Source organism: Orussus abietinus, unplaced genomic scaffold (genome assembly GCF_000612105.2).
Source record: "Orussus abietinus isolate OABI.00-Male unplaced genomic scaffold, Oabi_2.0 scaffold1, whole genome shotgun sequence".
Classification (NCBI taxonomy): domain Eukaryota; kingdom Metazoa; phylum Arthropoda; class Insecta; order Hymenoptera; family Orussidae; genus Orussus; species Orussus abietinus.
The window spans coordinates 3106556-3130083 of record NW_019396017.1 but is presented as its reverse complement, the minus strand read 5'-3'; the positions used below and the strand labels follow the sequence as shown (position 1 = coordinate 3130083).

Below are 23528 nucleotides of genomic sequence, written 5' to 3'. Positions count from 1 at the left end.
CTTATGCTTGTTAATACTTTTATATACGTATTTTTAGACAAGTACTACAACCACGCATCAGGCAAAAGAAAACCAAAGTGGTCGAGGAATATGCAAATCTTCTGTATGAAGAAGAGGTAAAGAGGGCAAAAAGTAAGTCCAACAATTTTTTTGAGTAAAAAGAAAATGGTTACATTGTGGTAATATTTATAGCGTAATATTATTCACCTATATTCTACATGATAAAATGGTGTCTTGTATGTTTAAAATAAATAATCCTGCGTCGCAGATGTCCTATATACGATTACTTTTATTAATCTATTAAATAAGTAGGTATAACATACTTAAAAATCATACGTTTGCGTACGACTTATTTATTATTGAAAAGTTATTCTTCGCTTAATTTCCCTGAATAGAATGGAATATATTTTATAACAGCTTTCCAATCGGTAAAATATAGCAGTCCCAAAGTTCCAGTTACTCCATACGTAGCTAAGGATGGAAACCTAAAAACATCCACAGTTTTGGTAGCGTTACATTTGAAAAATCTTCTTACATAATTAAAATTAAATAAATTATTTGTATGTAAGAAATAAAAATGTTAAATAATAAGTTACTATTCTACTAAACACATGTGTCTAAAAAATATAGATCTGAGAATCCTGAGAAAAAAGAAACAGAATATTAATTATAAAGCGCATAAAATATTTTATGAAACCTTGATGACAAGATCAATACTAGCCAAATCTCATGTTACATAAGTCTCAGTGTAAATAGTAACAAAGTAGCAAAAGTAATGAGGCTGTGTACAAATATTTACTATCACATCCGACACTGAACACCAACGAAAAAGTATGAAAATATATGATACACATCTGCGCAGGGAAAATTATATTTGATAATCTATTATAATCGATATGAAATCTTACCAACTAACTAATATTTCTGCATGTCTTTTCCCCAAACGCTGTAGAATACCAGACATGGTGGCAAATACAATGATTTCAGACTTTGCCTTTGTAGAGTAAATGTATTAAAATCTATTTGGAAATCCGAATAACTTCTAGAAGATGCCTCACTCGCAATTTGCAGTAACCAAATATAACACTTCGAGACACCTCGAGATGTTTAAAAATGTGAAGAAGTTGCTCTAGAGAGATTCTCGTGACCGCAGTTCCATACTGCCTCTACGCAGAGCTTCTGACAAACTCATCTACTTTCTGCAACGCCATTTTTTTTCTTTACAAAATTAAATACAGAGAAGAGTTAGAAAATTGCTCGGAAGAGCAAGACTCAGCTTCCTGGATTTTTTTTTATGTTCTGTTTTGTCTGTTCTTTTATGCTTCTTTCCGGGTTTAGGTGGATCACAACAGGATCCATTTTTTTATCAAGTCATCGTGGGTACTTCATCGCCGCAGATTTTGCTGAACTTGTTGGTAAGAGGTGTTAAAAGATGTTAAAGGATGTTTGTTATCACAGAGATGAGTTAGGAGCAGAGATGAGGATTTTTTAATTGGGTCGCCATGGGGGGTATCAGGTGGCAAGTGCATTAGCCGTCCACATCCTCCACCAGGGGCAGCATAGCACGATCACGCGCCTACTCGTGAGCAATCTCCCAACTCATCATTGAGTGAACTTCCAAATCGTCTTTGTAAATGAGCGCGAATTACGGAACAGCTCATATATTGTTCATGAAGATGGCTATATATAAGTAACTATATGCACATGGTCATTTCTCTCTGTCTCTCCAAAGAGATTTCTCTAAAGCATTCGTTAACAAAAATAGCCGTCAACGTATTCCTGTGTGCAATCACAGGAAACTATAGGTGAGCGTAGTTTCTGTCAGGAATTTTTCTGTTGAGGTCTTTCTACATCGTAATCATTGCCTTGACAGTTCTGTCAAGAGTGTTTGGCAGATATTCATTAACTTTTGACCAGTGTGATTAGTATTGTCTACGCACCAGTTCATTTCGTCTATGCTTTCGGCTGTTCGTTGATATTTCCGGTACCTAACATAAGTTCCTAACCTATATGTGCTCAACGTGTATCATTGTAAGAATTCTAATAGTTTGTTATCATGTTAAATATTTAGGTAGAGGTCATGAAAAATGCTCTCAATTCCACTTAAAATACAGCTGATTTATATTTTTTACATTTTATTTACAGCTTCTTAGTGTCTCTTTAAATTTCTCATAGATGTTATCGTTTGCAGATGTTGACGTGAACGTTCAAATGTAATAATGCCTGGCAAAATAAAGGTAAAAATACTGGCAGGACGAAATCTGCCAGTAATGGACCGATCGGGAGACACGACGGATGCTTATGTAGAAATAAAGTTTGGTACCGTAACCTACAAGACGGATGTATGCAGAAAATCATTAAATCCTCAGTGGAATTCTGAATGGTATAAGTTTGAGGTTGACGATGCCGAATTGCAAGATGAACCTTTACAAATCAGACTTATGGATCATGATACGTACTCGGCTAACGATGCCATTGGGAAGGTTTACTTAGATTTAAATCCATTGTTATTACCTGGAGTACCTCCGCCTGTTAAAAACATTTGGACATTAGAAGCATCAATGAATTCTAGCATTGGATCACAAGGTGGTGAGTTTAGTTATAATTTAATTGCAATTTATGTGACAATTGTTTAAGTAGTCATGTTTCATGCACAACTTGAAATATTGATTTCAATGATCTATATTGCAGTTAAATATAATAAGATGCCTTTTGAGGTTAGATGTGAATATTTGTATAATTAATGTACATTTAAAAGAATGATTATAGAGATATGTATACCACCAGATATTTCATACAAAATAATGTGAAAATCATAGGATCGGTGATGACTGGATGGATTCCTGTATATGACACCATGCATGGAATTCGTGGGGAAGTTAACATTATAGTCAAGGTTGAATTATTTTCGGATTTTAATAAATTTCGGCAGTCATCCTGTGGGGTACAATTGTTCTATTGTAAGTTGTACTCTAAATTCATGCTGTATTAACATCTTAAAAAGAGTAAGGATGACTATGTATTCACATATAATAAATTTTCAGCACCAAATATACCCTATGGTCATCAAGTACAAGTTATCCATGGTTTTGTTGAAGAATTAGTTGTTAGCGATGATCCTGAGTATAAATGGATTGATAAAATTAGGACACCAAGGGCATCAAATGAAGCACGGCAAACGTTGTTTTTCAAACTCAGTGGAGAAGTGCAAAGAAAAATAGGATTAAAGGCGTTAGACCTTGGTGGAAATGCTGTTATTGGGTAAGTTTTAGTACAAGATGTAATGGAATGTTACACAATCATATTTTAGAATATTCATGTGACTTGTATTTTCTTAGGTATATTCAGAATTTTGACTTGGAAGGGGAATCTGGAATTGTTGCCAGGGGTATTGGTACTGCAGTGACCCTTTCCAAGTTGCAGGATATTTCTGGCTTGCCTATTGACACTATCACTGCTGAGGAGTGAGTATATATTTTACATCACTGTAGTAGTAGATATTGGTCAAATTTGTTGGAAATCGTACTTTTCATAATGTTTATATATTTTTTAGTAATACATTAATTGAATCCAGATAGTGCATCGTAGAATATTATAAACATGATATTTTCTATTATGCAACAATAGTAAACATGGTAATAATGGAAATTTTCTGTTTCCCGCTTGCATGGTTTTTTTTTTTTTATGTAGTCTTGCACTGCTTCCTTTATCATATAAATCTTCGCCAGGGAGCGTTGATAGTGACGATGGCGCAATTTTCACTTCCCATTCCCCAAACCGTACTATTTCTGATTCAACAAAACCACATATCCTTCAAGTAAGCAAGAGATTTCCAGGATATGGTAAAGGTATACCGAAGCATTCAAGATCTGTAATGAAAGTCTCACAATATAGATCGGTTGGATCAAATCAAGAAAATGTCAGACAATTATCACTGCAATCGTATTCCTACAGCAGTCATGTGTGGAAAAGTGGACCTCTCAATAAATTACAGTCAGACGACTTAACGGATAACATGTCGGTCAAATCCATGTTAGCTCTAGAAGATATGAGAGGTGAACCTACAGGAAATAGATTTTCTCGAGGTTTAAAAAATTTGAGAAATTTACCACAAACAGTTTTGTCCAAAAAGAGTACACAATTAAAATTTAAAACATCTGACGAAGAGAGTGATTTAGATAGTATATATTCAAGTGCATGGTCAATTGTTGGCTCTGATTCTACAAGGTCATCCATGATCGATCTACATCAGTCTGAAAAGAAGAAAAAGTTTTCCCACAAGAGGTCTGTGGGAGAGGGAATGGCAGCTTTGTTAATAAGGTCGGTTCATGCCGGACTTCCACTGGATAGTGTCAGAGAAGATCATGAAACTCCAACACCGTCACCTGTAAACTTTTCAGATGAGTCTAAGAAAAGCGATAATCTAGAGTCAAGTGAACAAGAAAGCAGAAAGGAAAACGATAATGAACAGTCTGACGATTGTCAAGGTGACAAAAATAATTCTCACGTTGAAATTCACGAACTTACTTCGAATTTGGATTCAATCTACAATGATAATCGATCGATACCAATGATATCGTCCTCAGAAACAGACACATCGACTTCTGATGACGATCAATCTGAATCCAGTACAAATTATAATATTCTTGACGATTCTTCATCATTAGTAGATCAAGGCTCACCGGGCACAGAAAACTGTATCTCCAGGTTTTCGGATCGTGTTATATTTGAGTCACCACCTGACATGGAAAATTCGCAAACTATCTTACAGCAGAATCTATTGAATATTTCGAACTCAAGTACTCAACAATGTCATTGTGATATAAGTCCTAATTTCGAAAGTGATAAACAGAAAATTGAAGATTATACATTAAGCAGCAATGCTGATATTTTAAATAATCAAACTAGGTTCTCCGAGGAAACTGAATTACTTCTGGGACCTGATACATCGGCAACAATGTTATATTCAAGTGAAGAAAATAAAGCAGATGCAACCAATAATTACCAAATATTACCGGAAGAAATGAGTTTGAGAAAAGATCAAGAAATTTCTCAGGATTTCGGTGCTGATTTACAGAACAATATTGTCATTTTGCCACATGCTAAATCTCCAGAAACTGGATGGTTGGAAAATCAAGTTGATCTTGTTCATACTAAAACAACCGATATTCCATTACAAAATCTAGGAGAATTCCAGGTGTTCAGAAATTTAAATGATTATGTTCCTAATGTAGATAGTGTTAAATTAAATTCTGATTTTTTGGAAAATGGTCAAAAAAATGAAGAGTTATGTGAATGTATCCATGCAAGGCGTAATTGCGAAGAATGTAAAACCCATAAGGATTACGTAGCACTTGATATCGAAGAAGTAGATGCTGATATCGTAATCTCTTCGACACCAAACGAAACAGCTACCACAACTACTGAAAATAGTTTCTTTAAATTTGAAACTGATTTTAAACGTCAAATATCTAGTGACACAGAATCTTTTATTCACAACACTTCATCGTCTGATTATGATAGTTCTGACAACGATCAAGAAATAAATTCTGCAGATTTTACTTTCCATGATAATGAAAATGCAACTCTTAAACCAGTAAATCTTCATGGTCAAAAAGAAAAATCTCCAAGAAAAGTTGAAAGAACGGATACAGTCATTTACAAAGGATTTGATAAAGACTATACGAAACCAGTGGTAATATCAATTAAAAATAAAGATATTACTAATAATGAAATAAACCCGCAACCATTGTCAACACCTATACCAAAAATCATAGAACCTCCTAAAGAAACAAATAATTACCACTTACAAATTCCGATTGTTGTGACCGAGGATGTGATCGCAGCAGATCTTGGTACTTCAGAAATAGAAGTAACGCAATTCAAGACACAATTTGAGAAAGAAAATTTGACAGATAATTCAACTATTGACGAAAAAGCATACAGGAAATATAGGCAGTCTTGCATGCTAGATCTACTGAAAATAATTGACACAAAGATGATGGTACATCCTAGACATGGTGACAGAAAGGATTCGACCAGAAGCAGAAGAAAAAGGCGTGAAAGATTTCATAAAAATTTGACACCATCTCCTGATTCGCTTCACAGAACAAAAGTATTTGAGAGGAAATCGAAATCAAAGTCACCGGATAAACACATCTTTCCTGGAAAACATTCGACTCCACACAACAACGAATTACCCTTTACGATGACAAATCCTCCGATGCAAGATAAGCATGCGCTTTGTACTTCCATGACAGATCATCCTATTCCTGATAATACACCCATCGTCGAAATGCCCAAAAATCATGTTTCCAGTGACCCACCTAGTCCTGGTAACATCTCCACCAATTCATCACTCCATGATAAACCTGATTTGTATTTGAAAGAGCCTATGTCTGCTAATCTCAAAATTCATAAACATCATATTAGTCATAAAGCTGCAGCGAAGGATTTAGCAGTAGATACACATACTGAAGTTTCAAGTGGTAACGATATTAATATAGAATTGCAGAACTTAAAACCACAGAGCATTGAAGCTATGTCGTTACTTGCGCCATCGTCAGAACCCTCCGTACTCAAAAGTCATAGTGCGTGCAATTTGCAAGATATTTCGGAGCAGCTTGATTTAACTAAAATCACTAACAATGCTAATACAACTGACAATCCGTGTGTGCCCTGCGCGTCTCCCTTCCTCAGGCAGCAAGACGATGCATCCCTGAGCCCAGTGTGTCCATTACCAGTGGTTCCTTCGTCGATGTTGAACAAGGTATCTCACTCACCAGCAACCAAAATGAACACTTCTATCCCTTTGCACCGAAGATCAAGTGACTCCGACCTCAGCATCACACCTAAAGGTACAATTTCAACATATATTTTTACAGCTGTATTAAAGGTGGTAATGTCCATGCAGCAATCCTTTTATTGCTTTTATTTTTTGCTCTATTAAAAACTGGTAAATGATGGGATCAGGCTACGAAAGAGTGAAAAGAACCGAATATTTATTTATATTTATTTGCACCGCAGAGGTTACAATTCAAAAATACTTTCATTGCATCTACATACCATTCTTTCATTAAAGAGGTGTTAACTGTTTTTCGTAATAACATTCATTACAAACTTGATGAAAGGAATTATCAGTTCAATAAAGTCGATCAATCTTAAGTAGAGTTCATAACGTACGAAATTTCTATCGATTACATAAGTGCTGTTTTTCTCAGTTGCTTCAATTATTTTGTGTTTATAGAAATTTAACTTTTTCTGTTCCATTTCCATTTGAATTGTTTCTCCTGCCAGGATTTTATAAACTCTTTCATAAACGTGAGTACCATCAGGAAAATATCAATGTTGATTGTTTAACGTTGTCGTTGTCGCGTGTCATAATCCATTAATAAATTCATGTTGAGCATTTCTAACGAGTCTTCGCCAACAGGGTTAGGGAGTTACTAAGCATCATAATTACTATGTTTTTAGTAATAAGAAGAATTACTAACAAAGTAATCAAGTACGTGTATTCACACGTCAACTTAACTTCAATATGTTCTATAAATATGTTTGCCATGTGAAACTGTAAGAAAATAATTATTATCACCCATCTTATAGTTAAAATCGTACATATATGTCATGATATACAATTAGAAAATTAATAATCATTTGTCCTTTGTGAAAAGCTGCCAGTGACACCGTTCGTGTTTCGCCTGTAAATATTCCTTAAATAAGTGGGGAATTTTAAATAATATGTCTGTTAAAAAGTGAATATTAGATTCTCAAGTTGTACTTGAGTGAATCAATATTTATTTAGGTAACTGATATTTGATTATAACATTTATTATATTGAACAGGAAACTCATTGACGGGAAGTGACAGATCAATGGGAGGTTATGGGAGACCTTCGACTGCAATAGTAAGAACGATGAATCAAGACATCTTGGAAATGTTGGAATATCCATTTATTACAATGCAGCAATATCCGCCTGGGTTTATATTACATCTGGGTAAGTGTTTATAAATTTCTTCAAAATGTAATCATCATATCAAGGTGATTACTAAATTAATGTGATTACGATTCGATGTAGGTGGTCTTGTAAGCGCTAGATCTGTAAAACTGTTAGAAAGAATAAGCAATTTGGAAGAACCAGAAAGTCGTGACGCATGGTGGACAGAAATCCGAATGGAAGTCAGATCACACGCTAGAGCATTGGCCTGCAATGTCGTGATCGGGTACAAGGAAGAAACTAGCATATGGTAATAACAGTCAACATTGAAAATGAGAGCAAAAGTTAGTGAACAAATATTTTAATACTCAATTACACATTACTTTTCTCTTACGTGCAGTGACGACGTGTGTGTGCTAAATGCATCGGGCACAGCTGCTGTGATCAATCTTCACAATATCAGTCAAGATCAAGAGGGTATCTTGCTCGGCAGGGTACAGCAAGGATTAATGACAACGTCTATGGACTCCGACCGTGATAAGGGTCCGCAAAAATTACCAAGTATTAAGAACGAAAAAAGTGAGGACGTATCCGTACCTTCCCAGCAGTCCCATCATCTGAGCGGAAAGATTAAACGTATCTCAGAAAGTAACGACCACGAAGGGCCCTATCAACTGGCGCAAACTGCGTGCAATTTGTGTCACCTGCCGTACAGCGAAGCAAGCGTGCCTTTTAGAGTTAATATGTCAAAATGTGCCGTCTGTAGGCGCGCAAAAGTACCGGATGTATTGTTCGCTACTATCGAATTGCCGGATAACGTTCCTATCACGGGTAGAGGTTGTTTTATACAGGCAACTGTATGTAAATGTAAAAGAGACCTGAGAGGCGAATTAAACGCCAAAGAGATTTCGGACTGCTTGCCGTTCTTAGAATACGAGCTGCATAGTTTATTGCTAAACAAACTCAAGGTTAAAGGCATGAATGCTATTTTTGGCCTGAAAGTACAGGTTTCCGTTGGGGAGAGACTGGTCGTCGGCATGGCTGTAGGAACTGCGGTATTTTTGACGGCGCTCCCTGCACCGTCTATTCCTCAAATTGCGTCCGGTAACTCTTGGCACAATGAGGAACAGCTGGCAGAGATTCAGAAAAATCTTGTCGAAACTGTCAGGAAGAACAAGGAATTTTATGAGCTGAAAACCTCTGCTGTAAGTTTTACGTTTTTAGGAAAGATACGTCTCAGGCAAGTTGAAATCCTATGACCTCTTGTCCTATGATTTCTTGCAGGATATTGAAAATGGTCGGTCGGGAACTTCGGATACCGATGAGTCTGACGATGAACTACCAGAATTGGACTTGGGATTGGGAACGAAGGATGCATGCGTATTGGAAATAGATGATATCGAAGATATAGACAGAATTAGTTTGCTGATGGACGACAGACCTCCTGATGATTTTCACATCGTTAACACTCAGAGTATTCCTGGCTTGGAAGATCTTGAAATTGTCAGGAACCTACAAATGTTTACTCAAGTTTCTAGGGCGAAAATTCCTACGGGGCAATTCGCTTTGATGCCTTCGAAATACTTTGCAAGATTGCTTCAGGTATGATAAAGAGTACTTACCGTATTCTTCGATGTTCAACTTGCACGCGTACAATGCGGTTTTTCTTTCAGACCGTGTATTTTAAACTTCGCCGGATGGTACCATGCGCACTTTGTGATTTACAATTTAAAGTAGCACTACCAGAGCAAGATGAAATACAGCTGTCAGTCATCGGAATGGCACTGGGTTTAGGAGAGCCAACTAAAGGCGACAAACACAAACGCAAAACCGTGCCTCACTCTGCGAGTAAAGACCACGTAAAAAAACCAGGTACGTTTTACATTTATTCATCTAATATATTTTCATATATCTCAATGATCGAAACATTGTTAGAAATAGTGTATGAAAAAAAAAACTCATTTTACCTTCACGTTTTAATTTTTAGACGATAGCGACATGATATTCAGCCTTGATGAAGATCACTCGGAATCTGTCGCGGCTCAACCTAATGTCACGCCTAGTACTCCAAATACTTTAAATACGCATTCTTTAACGACGACCACAGCTTCTTCTCAAAAGCCAAGGCCACGATCACCATTGAGGATAAAAACCCATACGGTTCATAGACCTAAGCACGTGAGTATCGCGATGTCCACCTTGCACTTTGATTTTTTTTTTTTCAAGTAAATAAATGTTACGATATTTTTACAGGTTCCCTTAAAAGAAAGATACGGAATAGATATTACACCTTTGTCGTACTTGCCAGGTGGGAGGATCGAGAGGTATCTAGGAAATTTGAATTTCTTCTTCATTAGAGAAAGCACATCCATTAGAGAGGTAATTTCAATTTCAATGTTCTCATATCTCGATTCCTTTAGTTTACAATAAAATCGTAACAATTATTCTTTGTTGCGATTCAGAATGGAGGCCTCAGTGGTTTCACGCATAGTTTCATGACGGAGGTGCTAGCCATCGCTCGTGCGCACATTAGAGCATTGGGAGGTAATGCCATGGTTGCCTTTTTCATGAGCCAGTGCGTACTTCTTCACAGTCCTCATAAAAATCAGGTAAGTCATGGACAGTTTAGCGCGTCGGTTACCTTGCAGGAAAAGCATTTATTGCGATTAAATTCAATTGGTAAACGGTGCGTTTCGCCGCCCTAAGGTTTTCCACATTGTCCTCTTTGGATGGGGTAATTTCTACGTAGATTGGCCTTGTACCTATAAGAGAGCCGTGTAATTAAATATTGAGATATGAACCGTGGATATGGTACAGTGAAGATTTGAACCTAGAGTTTCAGAACGACAGAGTAGATGGCAGAACTGTATTCCGAGCCTTATTCCCCGGAGACCTCTTTTTCTGCGCGTGGAAATGACGTTTGAGCTGAGTGAGCGAGCTCATATCCTGACTGTAATTCTCATTTTCCACGGTGCTACTAACATAGCTTCGGTCTTTATTAAAGTCTCTGCATTGTCGGGGATATTGATTTTAACAGCTTCATTTCGCTGAAGTCCGAAGTGCCTAGCCCTCCTGTGTTACGGTTGCGATAAGACATATTTATTTTCACGACTTGTCGTTTTGCCAGATACAAAAAAAATAACAATTATTCAAGTTCTAAATATATTAATGATTTCCTCGGCGCATGTGAAAGCGTAGGAGTGCATTCGAATATTTTTCTACATCCAAGTCGATTTTACTTTTCTCGCGTGATATCGGTATTATCTTTCTCGCAGAGACGTCCGATTTTAGTTCATGTACCCGATCCTAGTAAAGCTCGTACTCCTGTAAAAGGAGAGCTATTGAGCGATGGAATTCGATAAGAACGGATTCTTAAAGGAGAACTATGTACCTCGTAAATCAGGATACCTGAGAAATTGATAACATCCGGTGTCGTCGAGTTTCCTGGGATACGGGATGAAATCCAGAGACGCGGTCCTTGTACTTATGAAATTCTCCGGCAGATGAAAACGAGCTTTTCATTGTACCCTCGGTTACACCCACGCGGATTACATGTAATTTCTAAACGAGATCGATTTATTATATAAGGACTAAAATCTGAATTGAACCCTTGATACGCTGACGTTTTTATTCTTTTATCTGAAGAAGAGACGATAAAGGCACGAGGTCGCGACAAAGGTACTTATATGCCACCTTGTAATCAAAAGGCGAATCGTAATCACGTCCGATTAGCGACTGGCGGAGATCGATAAACGCGATACCGTATTCCCGATTCTCTTGGGGGAACGGTTTGGGTGTATCTCGGATCTGCGGTACGAGCGGTCGTCTAAAGTTTACGAGTTTCGAGCGAAGTACTTCGAGCCTTGACAATAGCCATTAATTGTGCCGACACGTTGCCCGAATGTCGGAAACTTGTGACGACTCCAGTCTCTCTCGCTCTCTGTCTCTGCCCGGGCTGGAATCGCCGAACTTTTCTTCCCCAAATCAAGTCAATTTCGGGGAATTATTCCAACATCGAGCACGGACGACTTAATTCCCCGTTCCCCGATGATTGGTCTCATCTAGCGTGATGGCAAAGTATTTTTACGTGTCTGCGCGAGATCACTTTCGGCTCCATTAAAAGTGATTTCGCTTGATTTAGCGACTGGGTCTAAGCTACTTTTATATCTATACCGCGTTGCAATTTCGCCGTTCGCCCCGACAAGAGGACTGTAATTGACCACTCGACGGGGTGCAATTTTATTTTTCAATCGTTTTCATTTCAGAACGGAGCTGAGCGAAAGTGTCCCTGTCCCTTTCCTTGAGTTTAATCCGCGTCGATCGCTCGGCCGATCGGGGGCAGAAATGGAATATTGCCAGATCCCGGCGGAGTTCCTAAGAGCAACAGTAGCCACTAATTGCGTCGACACGTTGCCGGAATGACTGGAATTGCGGTGCGTTTCCCGACGTAGTTCCCGATCGTTTAACTTCCGCCTCCCCTCGGATCGCCCCGGTCCCGTTTACCTCCGGTTTTGCCCATCGAAGATCACTCCTTGGCAGCCCTCCCTTTTCCCAGACGCGTTCTTGCACCGGCCAGAACGTGTAATATGTTGCCGGAACCCGATGGCCGGAAATGGGGAAAAAGGGAACGAGCTTTTCAGCGGTTTTTCCCGCTAATGGCGCGCATCGCCGCGCGTAACGTCGCCATAGACGTCGATCGTTATTACCGTAAATTTTAAATATGCCAGAAGTGCCGCAAACGCGATACCATGTTTTGTGCCCCCGCTCGGGTCGTTTAAAAAAGCGAAAAAAAAATATGGGAAAATCTCCCAGCGACTCTTCCCACGTTCGTTCCGCATAATGGGACGCGTGAAAAGTTCACCTGCGGAACTTACTCCTGCGAAGACAAGGTGTGATATCGAAGTGGATATGGCGAAATTCTGTGATAACCGATTTCCTAAGTCGACTTAATTTTACTGCCTCGTTGCATTCGACCCTCGGGATTGATTTATTTTTCAGAACTCCCGGCGTGGGGAGTGAAAAAATGACTCATTCTATGCGGAACACCCGGATGCGACGATACTGGCCGCGGATACATTTTATTTTGGAATCAACTTCACAACGGTATTGCATTACATAAGGGAGCGATTCGTTACAATGGACAATGTTTCTCTCCCCGTGCATTGCACGGTACTATTTTCTACCCTCAGAGACGGATGTCATTTTCCGCGGCCCCGATTGATGGGCACTAAACAAACGTTCATTGGAGATTTTAATCAACCAACGCGGAGAATTATATTAAACGAGCGGAATTTCTATTATTTTTATTTTATTTTATTTTTTTTTTCAGCTGGTAGGAGAAAAGATGTATGTTTTCTTGTGGTGCTGAAATCCGCTGGGGAATGCCTTCTGGTGATACGATTACGATACTGCCGACATTTGCTCGTTTTCCTTTTTTTTTTTTCTTTCTTTCTCGTCCGGAACTTTCTTGACGTGGATACTTTCAGAATCTTATCAAACTGTCTTATCCTCTTCCTCTCTGGTCCCATGGCGATTGCCAAGTTCCATCCCCTTTTGCGACACACCGTGACCGTAACTTCATGCCATTCTCATTCTCTTTCGGGTGTGAAATCTACTCCGGAACTGTCAAATGCTCCGACTGGGCTCTAAATTACGAAAGGCCATCGTACACGCGTAATTCCGTTTTGTAATACCGCCTGACTTTTGATATTAAAATAGTGCTGCGTATTCCTGTGGCGTATCCCCCCACGCTCGTTAAACTCTCTTCTAACGACTTCGAGATACTTACGGGTCCGCGCACGGCCATTAAATTCTCCTTGCAATTATTTTCGGGAAAAATCTTCGTCTTGCGATCCTCCGAAAAGGATACGGAATTACCGGGCTAACTGAACCGCAGAGCTTAAATGAAATCAATGTTTACTGGGCTGCTAATTTTATGGGGCATGCCTTTCTTTTCGATTAATTTGCCCGTGTGTGCAATTAATGACGCGCGACGTGTCGGTAAGAGACTCGGAAGGTTTCCGATAAAAAAGAATTTCTCTGCACCACCGGTGGATTTCCGTTCATAGATTGGCGCGGAAATTGCGCAGCGGTTCTGCAAAGTCTCTGGCCAGGAATTACATTGCTTTATTTCAGAATGTTGTAATGGATCTAATTTGAGTAACGTCACCCCGGGGGATAACTAGGAACCTTTGAAAAGCATCGGTTGGACAAATTGTTAAGCTCCTCTTCGACGATGCCCCTTTAATTATTGAGGACCGGGCTGTGTGCCTATGTCATCCTCGTGTACGGAATTCGATTTTACGCACAAGTAGTTGGGAATAAAACATTTAATCGAGGAGAGAATTAATTTTCCAGGAATGTTCGATTTCGTTACTATATTGAGGTACATACTTATGATACATTATAGGACCGGACTGTGTGCCTACGTCATCCTTATGTACGGAACTCGATTTTACGCGCAACTAGGTGCGAATAAAACATTTAATCCAGGAGCGAATTAATTTTCCAGGAATGTTCGATTTCATGACGATCGTTTCTCTCCGTTACACGTGATTCGAGGTCGCTCGATTGAGAGATATGTGACGAATAAGTGAAATATTCCTTTTTTAAGGATAATTCTTTTCTTTTTCCAGGGTCAATGCTTGATCAACGTGGGTGGAGACGTGGTATCGGTATCATATTTCGGTGACGAGAAACACTTGCAAAACTCGAATTGCTGACCCCAACCACCGCACTCGGCTCCACCGTAGATATTCTGCAGCAGAGAGTCTTAGTAACGTACTTCGCTTCCTTTTTTCTTCTATATCGATGAGAGGGCAGAACGACCAACGGATTAGACTAGCCGGTTTCATTTGAATTTCACGGAATTCTCGAGGACGATTTCCCCAGTTAAGTCGAAAGAGAGACGATTATACTTGCATCCGTTTACCTGTATTAATGCGTAGATTCAATTCCGAGAGATCTCTAGAGTAGGGATGAATTCCCCGTAGAGTTGGACCCTTAATTTAGGACTCTATAGACAAATTGTACCCAAAGATCAATTGAAAACTTCATTTACTTAGAGACTCGATCGCTGGACTTCTTAACGCTACTCAGGCTATGGATTTTATCATCGCCCCTAAAGTGTAGACTAGCTGCATGCAAATCTGCCAATTCGTTGCGGAGGTGGATCACGATTGGCCTCGGCTTTAGTCGGATAGATTTTTATGTATTTTTCATGGTTTCCAACCGAGGCCATTTTAGTCCATCTCTGTTAAACTGGATCCGAAGGTTTTTTTTTTAAATCGGTGCTACACGAGAAAGGACGACGGGCTGTCGCAGCTAGTTTCAGTAACGATATCGAATGATAAAACTGTTAGCATAGCCGTCATATTCAGGTAAAATAATTGAAAAGTGTCGAGGCGGAAATTGTATTTAATAGTACTGGCACAAACAGTCGGCAGCCTGACTAGGATCAGTCCTTAAATCCATCTGGGTCCTGGGAAAAAATTAGAATCCATGTGAATTTTTCATCTCGCACTGTTTATTTACAGTGTCTAAAAAACGACTGGGATCGTTGCTCGATCGCAGCCTCCGAATTTACGTGGATCGTTAAGAATAATACAGATCGTAGAGCTGGCAGGAAATGTCTCTCTCGTGGTGCAGTTTGCGCAAGGACAATTAAGGAGAAATGCGTCCCTAAAGGACATCTAGCTACTCTCGGTTGACTGTACCGAGATAGGTACATACACGTTACCATTCGAGTGGACCAGTAAGATGTTGATGCCCTAGCTCAAGGAATACTGCGAAATGTTTACCAAAGATATGACGGTAGGATTGCTCACCCCACCGACAACGGCATAGGTAATTATATCATGTCGGTACCGATAACCACCCACGCAATTCTCTCAACTACCCTGGCAAAGTGCCTCTCGGTAATCGCCTTCCAGGTATCGTTACAAGATGTGCTCTTCTAGTCCCTGCAAGCAATAAATGCGTCCACAATCAACCCAGCATCGAAAAGCATGAAAATACGCTGCGACACCCGTCAGGACTCTTTTCTCGTGAAGGGTTAAGAATTTCCTTGAAAGTTCTAAATATCCAGAATTTAATAAACCCCAGGATACCATTACGACGTTGACTCTTTGCCTAGGATAATGCACCGCTCACGACTCATGTAAAAATGTTCAGCAGCTCAATACCAGGGATCCTCTTGCTCCAGGAGCTACTATTTTGAGACTCCTCAAATTTTGCTCCCTGGAAAAATCTAAGCGGTTAGAGAACGATCTTCGGGACAATCTATTTAAATCGAATCGACGCGACTAGGACGATCCAAGGGTAGCCAGCGTAGTCAGCTGATACACCTAGCTCTAACTTAAGTTTAGTCGATTAAGGTAAACCGCGTACCTTTAGGTAAGACCGCGAGAGACTGATCGTCAAACCTTAGCGGAGACACTTGACAACGCACCGATGCGTTGTCCGATCGTGATTCGTACACACACATACTGCCATCGAATTTTCAAATTTGGCCGCCCCTTGCCGACGTGCCGATCTAAGCAATGCCTCTACAAACTCGAGCTCGAGAAATAATCCAAAATCCGGGAGAAGCCTTTTTTCCGACCACTCAATCCGGGTCATTGGCTCCGAGGCAATGTCTAGACAATTTCCGTTAACGGACAAGAACTCCTAGCAGCCTCCACGAGCAATAAAAAATAGTTCAGAAGAGTTTCCCCCGAGATTCTCGATTATCTAACGAGCTCGCGAAAGTCAAGAGACGTCATCCGTTGCGAGAGCGTTGACTGCCAAATTTCGTCGGTGCGATTTGCACGCGCATCGGCTGCTGAGATTTTAAGCCCTTTAATTGTAGACTTCCGAAACCTCGGGCGGGTTTCCGCGCGACTGGAAGACCGATCGAAGATCGTTTCTTCGCGAGAGTCGCGATAGCGTAGAGTGGATCGATCGACGATCTTTCTATAGGCTCGGCTCGTAGATTAGCGATTAATAAATCCAACCGGGGTTGCGACGATCACCCTTAGGTGTGACTTACACGACTTAGTCTAGCCCAGCGAGGGGAACTCTGTACATATTTATATGCGCCGACAGTCTTTGTACACGTTTAGCGACCTGTCCAGGAGGAAATCGAGGAAACCACGCGGTGGAAAAGGCTTTCCGCAGTATTAAGCGAAATTGTACCTCCTCGCCGCACGTGCGGATCGGGAGGTGCAAGGTTGCATCCTTTAGCGAAGGTGTAGAAATGCGTAACCGAGGAAACATTGCCTTACCCAGTTACTCGGTAATTCCCTTAGCTCGGTCGGCCTCCACGTACGGGGACTTAAGTCGGCGAAGACGCAGACTGCCCTTTCGTCGGGGCGAGAACTCCCGTGAAATCCAAAGGGACGTGGCTGCTTTAAATTCGAGCACGCTCCTCTCGTCTATTTTACACCCCGTAAGGAGTTGCGTTCATTCATCTCGCTCCTCTCGCTTTGTATAAGTACCTGATCCGACTCCGCGAGCCGATGGGGCGATCGAATTATCCACCCCCGACCCTTCGGTCCGAAAATATAGTCCCAAGAAAATTCCGTCATGTCCGGACTCTCTTTTTGATCCCAGAGGCGATTCTCTAATTATGCAAATGTATCCGAACGGTGTCGCACTCTTTGATGAGGTAAATAGCCCAGGGGAGCGGAGAAGGGCATAAGGCGCTTGTATCGTTAATTGCGCGATAGATGTTAACGTATTGCACCATGATACGCACGAGTTAGGAGTATGTACTGTAAGGGTGTGCTAACACTTGGAATTTTCGTTTATGCCATACCGACGTTTATTCGTTTTAACTAGTGCAGTCGCCTCGAAGGGGGGTATAGGAATTTATTTTTAAACCCGCGTTTCACTTTCGCACCTTTGCGGGGACGGTGCGGAATATTATTTAATAATTGTCTGTTATGTCTCGCGGGACTTTTTAGCGTGTATACACCGGTACAAATTGCTCGCGTTCTTGGGTTGACCGAGTCTCTAAAAGTTCCTAATGAGTAGCTTAATGACGGATTTTTAATGATTATTTGTCCGGCCGGGATATAGAAGCATAGACGAAAGTTCTGAGTGCGCCGTTTCGCCGTAATGAGGATTCGGTAATTCGACGTCGGTGATACTTTCGTGTTCATTTCGAGGTAATAGTGGGCGATCTTCCGCCGAGGTATTCCCGGAAGGTTGAATTTCGCAAAAAAGGGTGTTGGTCCTCGTATTCTTGAAATCAATACGCGTTGTCGATTGCGACACGTCGATTGATACGACTAACGAACGTCCTCGGAGGCAAAAGTAATTTGATAAGGCACGCCGCGATCACCTGTAAATATAATTTAACAGCGAGCCAAATGTTCGCGCGTTCGCTCAGGTATTATCGTTAGAAACAGCTATTTTCTAAATCGACGAGATTATAATCGATTTAGCGCCCGAGCGTTGTTAATATGTACTGCTCGCTTTTTCTAGAGTACTCCATCGCGTGATCGTAACGGATCCAGAGCGAAACTGGATAAGCGTGAGTAATAGTCCCGTTTAAACGACGGAATGGAAGGAAGGAAATATCGAAAATCGGGAATCTGTTCCTCGACAATGCAAGCATGGGACAAATTTTCGTATTGAACGATCGATTTGAGGAATATAGCGTAGCCAGGAAAAAGAAAGCATCGGACCATCAATCGCTGTTTATAGTTGTACAGTCTCAAAATTATACAACCATGGATCAAGTCCAGCACAGTACCGCGTGTTAAAAACTGTACAGAAATAAAATGTAAGTACATGTAAAGGGTAGCGGTCGTTTCTTCATTTTGGCTTATTTTTTTTGCTCTCGGCCGAGCGGGACCAAATGGGCTGTTTATTTCTCCACGTGTCCCAAGAGCGCCCCAGGAAGCCATTAAAACCAAATAAGGGGATCTTTATGGCTCATCGACTCGACTCTTGGCACCTCGGATCCACTCGAAATATCCCGGAATATAATTGGTTTCAATCATCGGTATAATGCACTCAGAGAATTTCATCTGGGATATTATATTTACTGGTCGTGGGCGACGGCCAATTTTGTCAAACAATTGTAGCACGAGCCATTGTTTGCTTGCATCTAATTGGACACGCGTACCGGTTCGGAGTGTAATGTCCGGTATTCGGTAAAAATGTGGCACGTGTCCTCGTAATTTCTAAAAGTCAGGGACGCTCTTAATGTCGCTACGGAATTCTATTACTACAATGGACTTAGTCATTTTACTGTCGAGTTTAGGAGACGGCAGAATCTGCCTTTGTTGCTTCACCTGCAGGTCACTCTTGGTCTCCAGCAGGCGCTCATTAACGAATCGGTGACCTCTTCTTTTAGTATGAATTCTTTAATAGTTTCTCTCAGGCATGGACAATGACTCATTTACATGTTAAACATGCTCGCATAATGCGAATTCGTTACAGCCAATTGTCTCGCGCCCGTGATTTCGGGCTCCGAGTTTCACCGAGCGAGCGGATGACGTTCAAAGTTCAGGCGATCGTTCACGTTTTATTTATACAAGCAATCCCACGGTTTCGAACCCAGGCAAGCCAGGGAAAGCGTGCCTGAAGTCGTCGATTTCGCAGCAATAAGAGAATCCGCTTTCGAGCTTCGTCGCTTTCCAGGATATGTACTTGATTTCATCGCAAACGTCCTTGCAGATGACGTACTCCCTCGGTACCGACTGCAAGAAAGGGTTGTTCGCGGTGAGGAAAACGACTCCTCTCTTCCTGGCCGAGTCGTACACCACCTTGAACAAGGTCCTGGGGATCGGTACCCCGGTGATCCTGTCGGTAACGTGAAGGTGCAATTCTTGCTTCTGGCCTGTCGCGTTCGGCAGAGTTAGGATCCCGTGGCTGCCTACGTACACGTCTAAATCCACTTTATTCCGAATTGCGTAGGTCTTCACGTCGGCCTCCATGATCATCCAGTTCCCGGAGTTGACGGTGTTCCACGTGGGCACGGTGTTGGCGTAGAAGAAGGTGGCCCTCTGCTGGGTGCCATAGATGAAGTCCCCCTTGGCGACCAGGTGACCCCTCGTCAAAAAAGTTTCCCCAGTCCGAGGGATGTACTTCTCGGCTAGGGCCTCGCTCTTCAGGATCCTCGCCAGGGTGGAACGTTGATTTCCCCTGCTGTAGGCCGAGTCCATTGACAATCCTCGGTAGAAAGGACCCTTGCGGAACGAGATCCTGGGGAAGCCCGTTTGAGCGGCGTCTATCACTGCTGGGATTTTTGCGTGAGCAAAGGTAGTGTGTGCCAAAGTCGCGTTGTGGCAGATGTCGATCACCCTGTAAAACTCGCCTGTGCTCAGGGAAAATCCGATTTCACCCTCTTTTCCGTTCGGACAGGTCTTGCTCGTACCGAGGGCCACCACTTTGGGGTAACTGGAGCACCGGATGTCGCGGAAATTTTCGACGACGCTTTGTCGACCTATGGAGAAGGACGTCCCACCGACGCAGGTCGCGATCGCGTCGTCGACGAACTCTGGGGATTGGATCTCCAATTTGCTCCCTGGACAGGCCAGACGAAAGGATTCGCCTTTCGACAAGACGATGTTTTTCGTTTCCACTTCGTTAGGGTAGACGAACCCCTTTTCGTGCCCTTGTTTCAGGATCAGGGGCTGGGGGTCGGGCAGTCCCCCGTTCACGAGGATCGAACATTGCTCTGAAAGCAGGAAGCACGCTTTACGACGATCCTTGCGATCGATCCCTATGTTCCTACCTTTGAAAACGGTGTTCAATAATAATGGATATTTATTTCCTCTCGTATCACCTAATCTTTATTCGAGACACACGATGCGGATTCGCGTCGCTCTCGTAAAGAAGGTTATCTAATCTGTACGACTTCTTCGGAAGTTTATTTATTTTTCATGCACTAATTGACTCACCAGTGGATGCCTGGATTTTGCCAAACCCTAGAAGGACGATTCCCAGGAGGAGAACTTTTCGGAGCACCATCTTTGCGCCTCCTCGGCGACTGACTTGCTGACGTTGGCCACTTTCCAATGAATGAGGTCCCTGTTTGTCGGAGTACTTTTTCGTCTTTTCTCCCGAGGTTCGCTAAGAGATGTCGATCATTGTTACAGCTGTAAGTCCAACGAGCCGAGCGAGTACTTCCTGGGTGATTAGACAAGCAATTAGTCACGTTTCCGATGGTAATTCTGCCAAACACCTGCACAAACTATGAACGTCAGCTCACACAACGACCGACTTTTATGGACAGTGGTGATTCCATCGGGTGGAGGTATCTACAACGGACCAACGTGAAATTCCGCTCCAGGCCGAATTAATATCTGCATATCCCTGTCAATAGGGTTCTAATTGACATTGGACGTATCGGCTGGCCGATAATCGGACGTTGCACGCTTCGACTAATTGCTTTCATTTGAATAGCATTAGAACCTATTCTCTCGATGACATGGATTCTGAGAGAGCTGGAGGTTATTTAAAAATTTCGTATGAAAAAAAAATCCATACGCTAATTGTACGAATTTGTATCTCGATCTGTAGATTAAAGTCTCTTGTATTCTTCGTGAGCGTCCATTATGCACCCGTTGTTTTTTGTATAATTAATAACAATTATGGACGAAATTGTAGGTAGGACACCCTCGTGCGCGTATTAATATCGGAGCGCGGTGATGATGATATATCAATGCACGATTCGACTTTCACCAGGCAATTTATTTTCTCACATTTCGGGGACATGTTTCCATGCGAACATGTGCATACTCTTCGCTCTCTCGCCATTCGTAAATATTACTTCAACTGTGGAAATCATCGGTGTTGCGAGCTTCCAAAAACGGAACCGTAGAAGAGGCATAATACCTCTCGAAGCCCGTTATCAGAGAGGATAAAGAAGAAGCAAAAGTAAACAGTGTCCTACCTAAAAGCTCCTCCTTAACTTTAGCTCTCATTTCGCTCCGGAATCACGCCTCCCTGAACTGCATCGTCATAACATTCTTGCTTCTCATTTTCTGCTGGACATACCGTCCCCCTTAGAACGCCGACGTGACTTATAAATCATTTCAAACTATCCTAGGGAACACTTTTTGACCCATATTACTCTAAGACGAGGTCTGTGAGCTATAAAACGCTGGCTTAAATAAAGATAAAAGAAATTCATGGGCATTTATTTTATTTCCCGCAGGCATTGTTCTAGGTTTATATTGCATGTTTGAAACGTAGTAAAAGCACCTATAATATTTGGTATTTCTTATTACCGCGAGATACTCCTTGCATATGCCGGGGGTCAATGAGAAATACCGGATGTTATAGCTGCTTTTACTACGTGGCCTTCATGGGAAGTATATAGGTAGAGATCGTCGAAATTTGTGGGATTTTTACCACCTTGGGGGGATAAATTTCCTCCGTGAAGGGTTGTCATGTCAGTCAGCTGATCGCGCTTGGTCGCTTGTCATTCTCGATAGTCGGGCTTGAAATTTATTTCACAGATTTTAATAGATCGGATATGTATTTTTTTTATAGGGAGGTCATACCGTCAGCTACGTACCTAGGATCGATAATCATGCTTGACATAAAATAGATCGGATTTTTTTTTCTATTACAGATATTTCTTTTTATCGGGAAGTCATACCGACAGATACGTACCGAGGATCAGGGAATGCACGATCTTTTGCATTGGAGAGCTATCTCCTCCTCGGAGGTCAAGTCTTACTGTCGAGATTGATGTCCCGCTGCCTCTTGGCAATTACTCTTGGCAATATTTGTTCGTCCCGTGGTAACTCCCCTGCATCACAAGCGGACCCAGGACGTCGTATGGTAAGGAGGATCCACTCCTTCCCGGGTCGATCCACCCTCGCACTTTCTACTCGTAATTCATTCCCTCCTAGACCACGTCGGGGCTAATTTATTTTGCCTTTCGAGCCAGGGAACGAGGACAGTATTCAGGGAAATTACGTACCCGCGAGGAATACGAGTTGAATTACACAACAGCCAACAACCTGCGGATTTTCTACGGTTCAAGCGTAGGAGGACGTCCCCATGGAGGATGCTCGACCCACTCTGGTCGGCAATTTTGAGAAGGGGTATATTTAATGGACGATCCTTATCGATGAAAGCAGCGTCGGGACCCTAACGAGCCATAAACTGCGAATTGCAGATTAAAAGTGACTAATGAAGGACATTTTCCAACGACGGACCGATACCGAAGGTTCCCGAGGATTTCATGATTACCTGTAACCTACTCCCTTAGAGAGAAATAATTATGTTCAATTAAAATATTTTCCACTTACAGGTTGTTCTTACTCCCACTTATCCTTGAGGACTAGGAGGTTTTCCAGCGATTGAGAGAAGCACCGGACAGGAATTATCATCAGCTACTGTCAGGCTGGAAACAGTCAGTGGATCATTTTTATCCTCCAAGTAAAGAAACATCCGGTTTCCGCCTTTTATCAGAGCAAACGAGTAATGATGTCGCAACGTTTGAACGGTCTTTAGAAATGTGTTTAAAATTGATTGTTGGAAGGAACTCCAAGGTGTACGTCCGATAGGTCGTGGAAGAGTGCTCGACGTGTCGAGCTTTCAGGGGAGGGATCATCTAGGATGTAATCTGGACGTTATCTCGTGGAT

General features: G+C 41.6%; 3 protein-coding genes and 1 long non-coding RNA gene across 9 annotated transcripts; 2 read left to right on the top strand and 2 right to left on the bottom strand.

Annotated features, from left to right (window-relative positions):
* Positions 1–271: 271 nt before the first annotated feature.
* On the bottom strand, positions 272–1107 carry LOC105697931 (cytochrome b-c1 complex subunit 10-like). The gene is made up of 2 exons (XM_012421673.1): positions 909–1107; positions 272–485 (listed from the first exon to the last, which is right to left on the bottom strand). The coding sequence occupies exons 1-2, from the start codon at positions 962–964 to the stop codon at positions 368–370; spliced, it is 174 nt and encodes a 57-aa protein (XP_012277096.1). The 5' UTR covers positions 965–1107; the 3' UTR covers positions 272–367.
* A 605-nt stretch (positions 1108–1712) lies between these two features.
* On the top strand, positions 1713–18434 carry LOC105698056 (C2 domain-containing protein 5). 6 transcript variants are annotated; one of them, XM_012421952.1, is made up of 16 exons: positions 1713–1805; positions 2192–2589; positions 2820–2960; positions 3045–3261; positions 3339–3464; positions 6700–6857; positions 7297–7320; positions 7842–7994; positions 8076–8244; positions 8335–9139; positions 9219–9536; positions 9608–9806; positions 9922–10112; positions 10188–10313; positions 10397–10543; positions 14570–18434. In XM_012421952.1, the coding sequence occupies exons 2-16, from the start codon at positions 2220–2222 to the stop codon at positions 14654–14656; spliced, it is 3231 nt and encodes a 1076-aa protein (XP_012277375.1). In that variant the 5' UTR covers positions 1713–1805; positions 2192–2219; the 3' UTR covers positions 14657–18434. The 6 variants fall into 6 exon arrangements, with proteins under 6 accessions (XP_012277375.1, XP_012277370.1, XP_012277373.1 ...); XM_012421947.2 differs by having other exon boundaries at positions 3691–6857; positions 14570–14656; XM_012421949.2 differs by lacking the exon at positions 1713–1805 and adding an exon at positions 1829–1984 and having other exon boundaries at positions 3691–6857; positions 14570–14656.
* A 167-nt stretch (positions 18435–18601) lies between these two features.
* Positions 18602–21038, bottom strand: LOC105698058. The gene is made up of 2 exons (XM_012421953.2): positions 20828–21038; positions 18602–20604 (listed from the first exon to the last, which is right to left on the bottom strand). The coding sequence occupies exons 1-2, from the start codon at positions 20895–20897 to the stop codon at positions 19454–19456; spliced, it is 1221 nt and encodes a 406-aa protein (XP_012277376.1). The 5' UTR covers positions 20898–21038; the 3' UTR covers positions 18602–19453.
* LOC105698059 lies at positions 20839–21470 on the top strand. The gene is made up of 2 exons (XR_001103900.1): positions 20839–20953; positions 21026–21470. It is a non-coding gene; the product is annotated as an uncharacterized LOC105698059 (long non-coding RNA).
* Positions 21471–23528: the final 2058 nt, after the last annotated feature.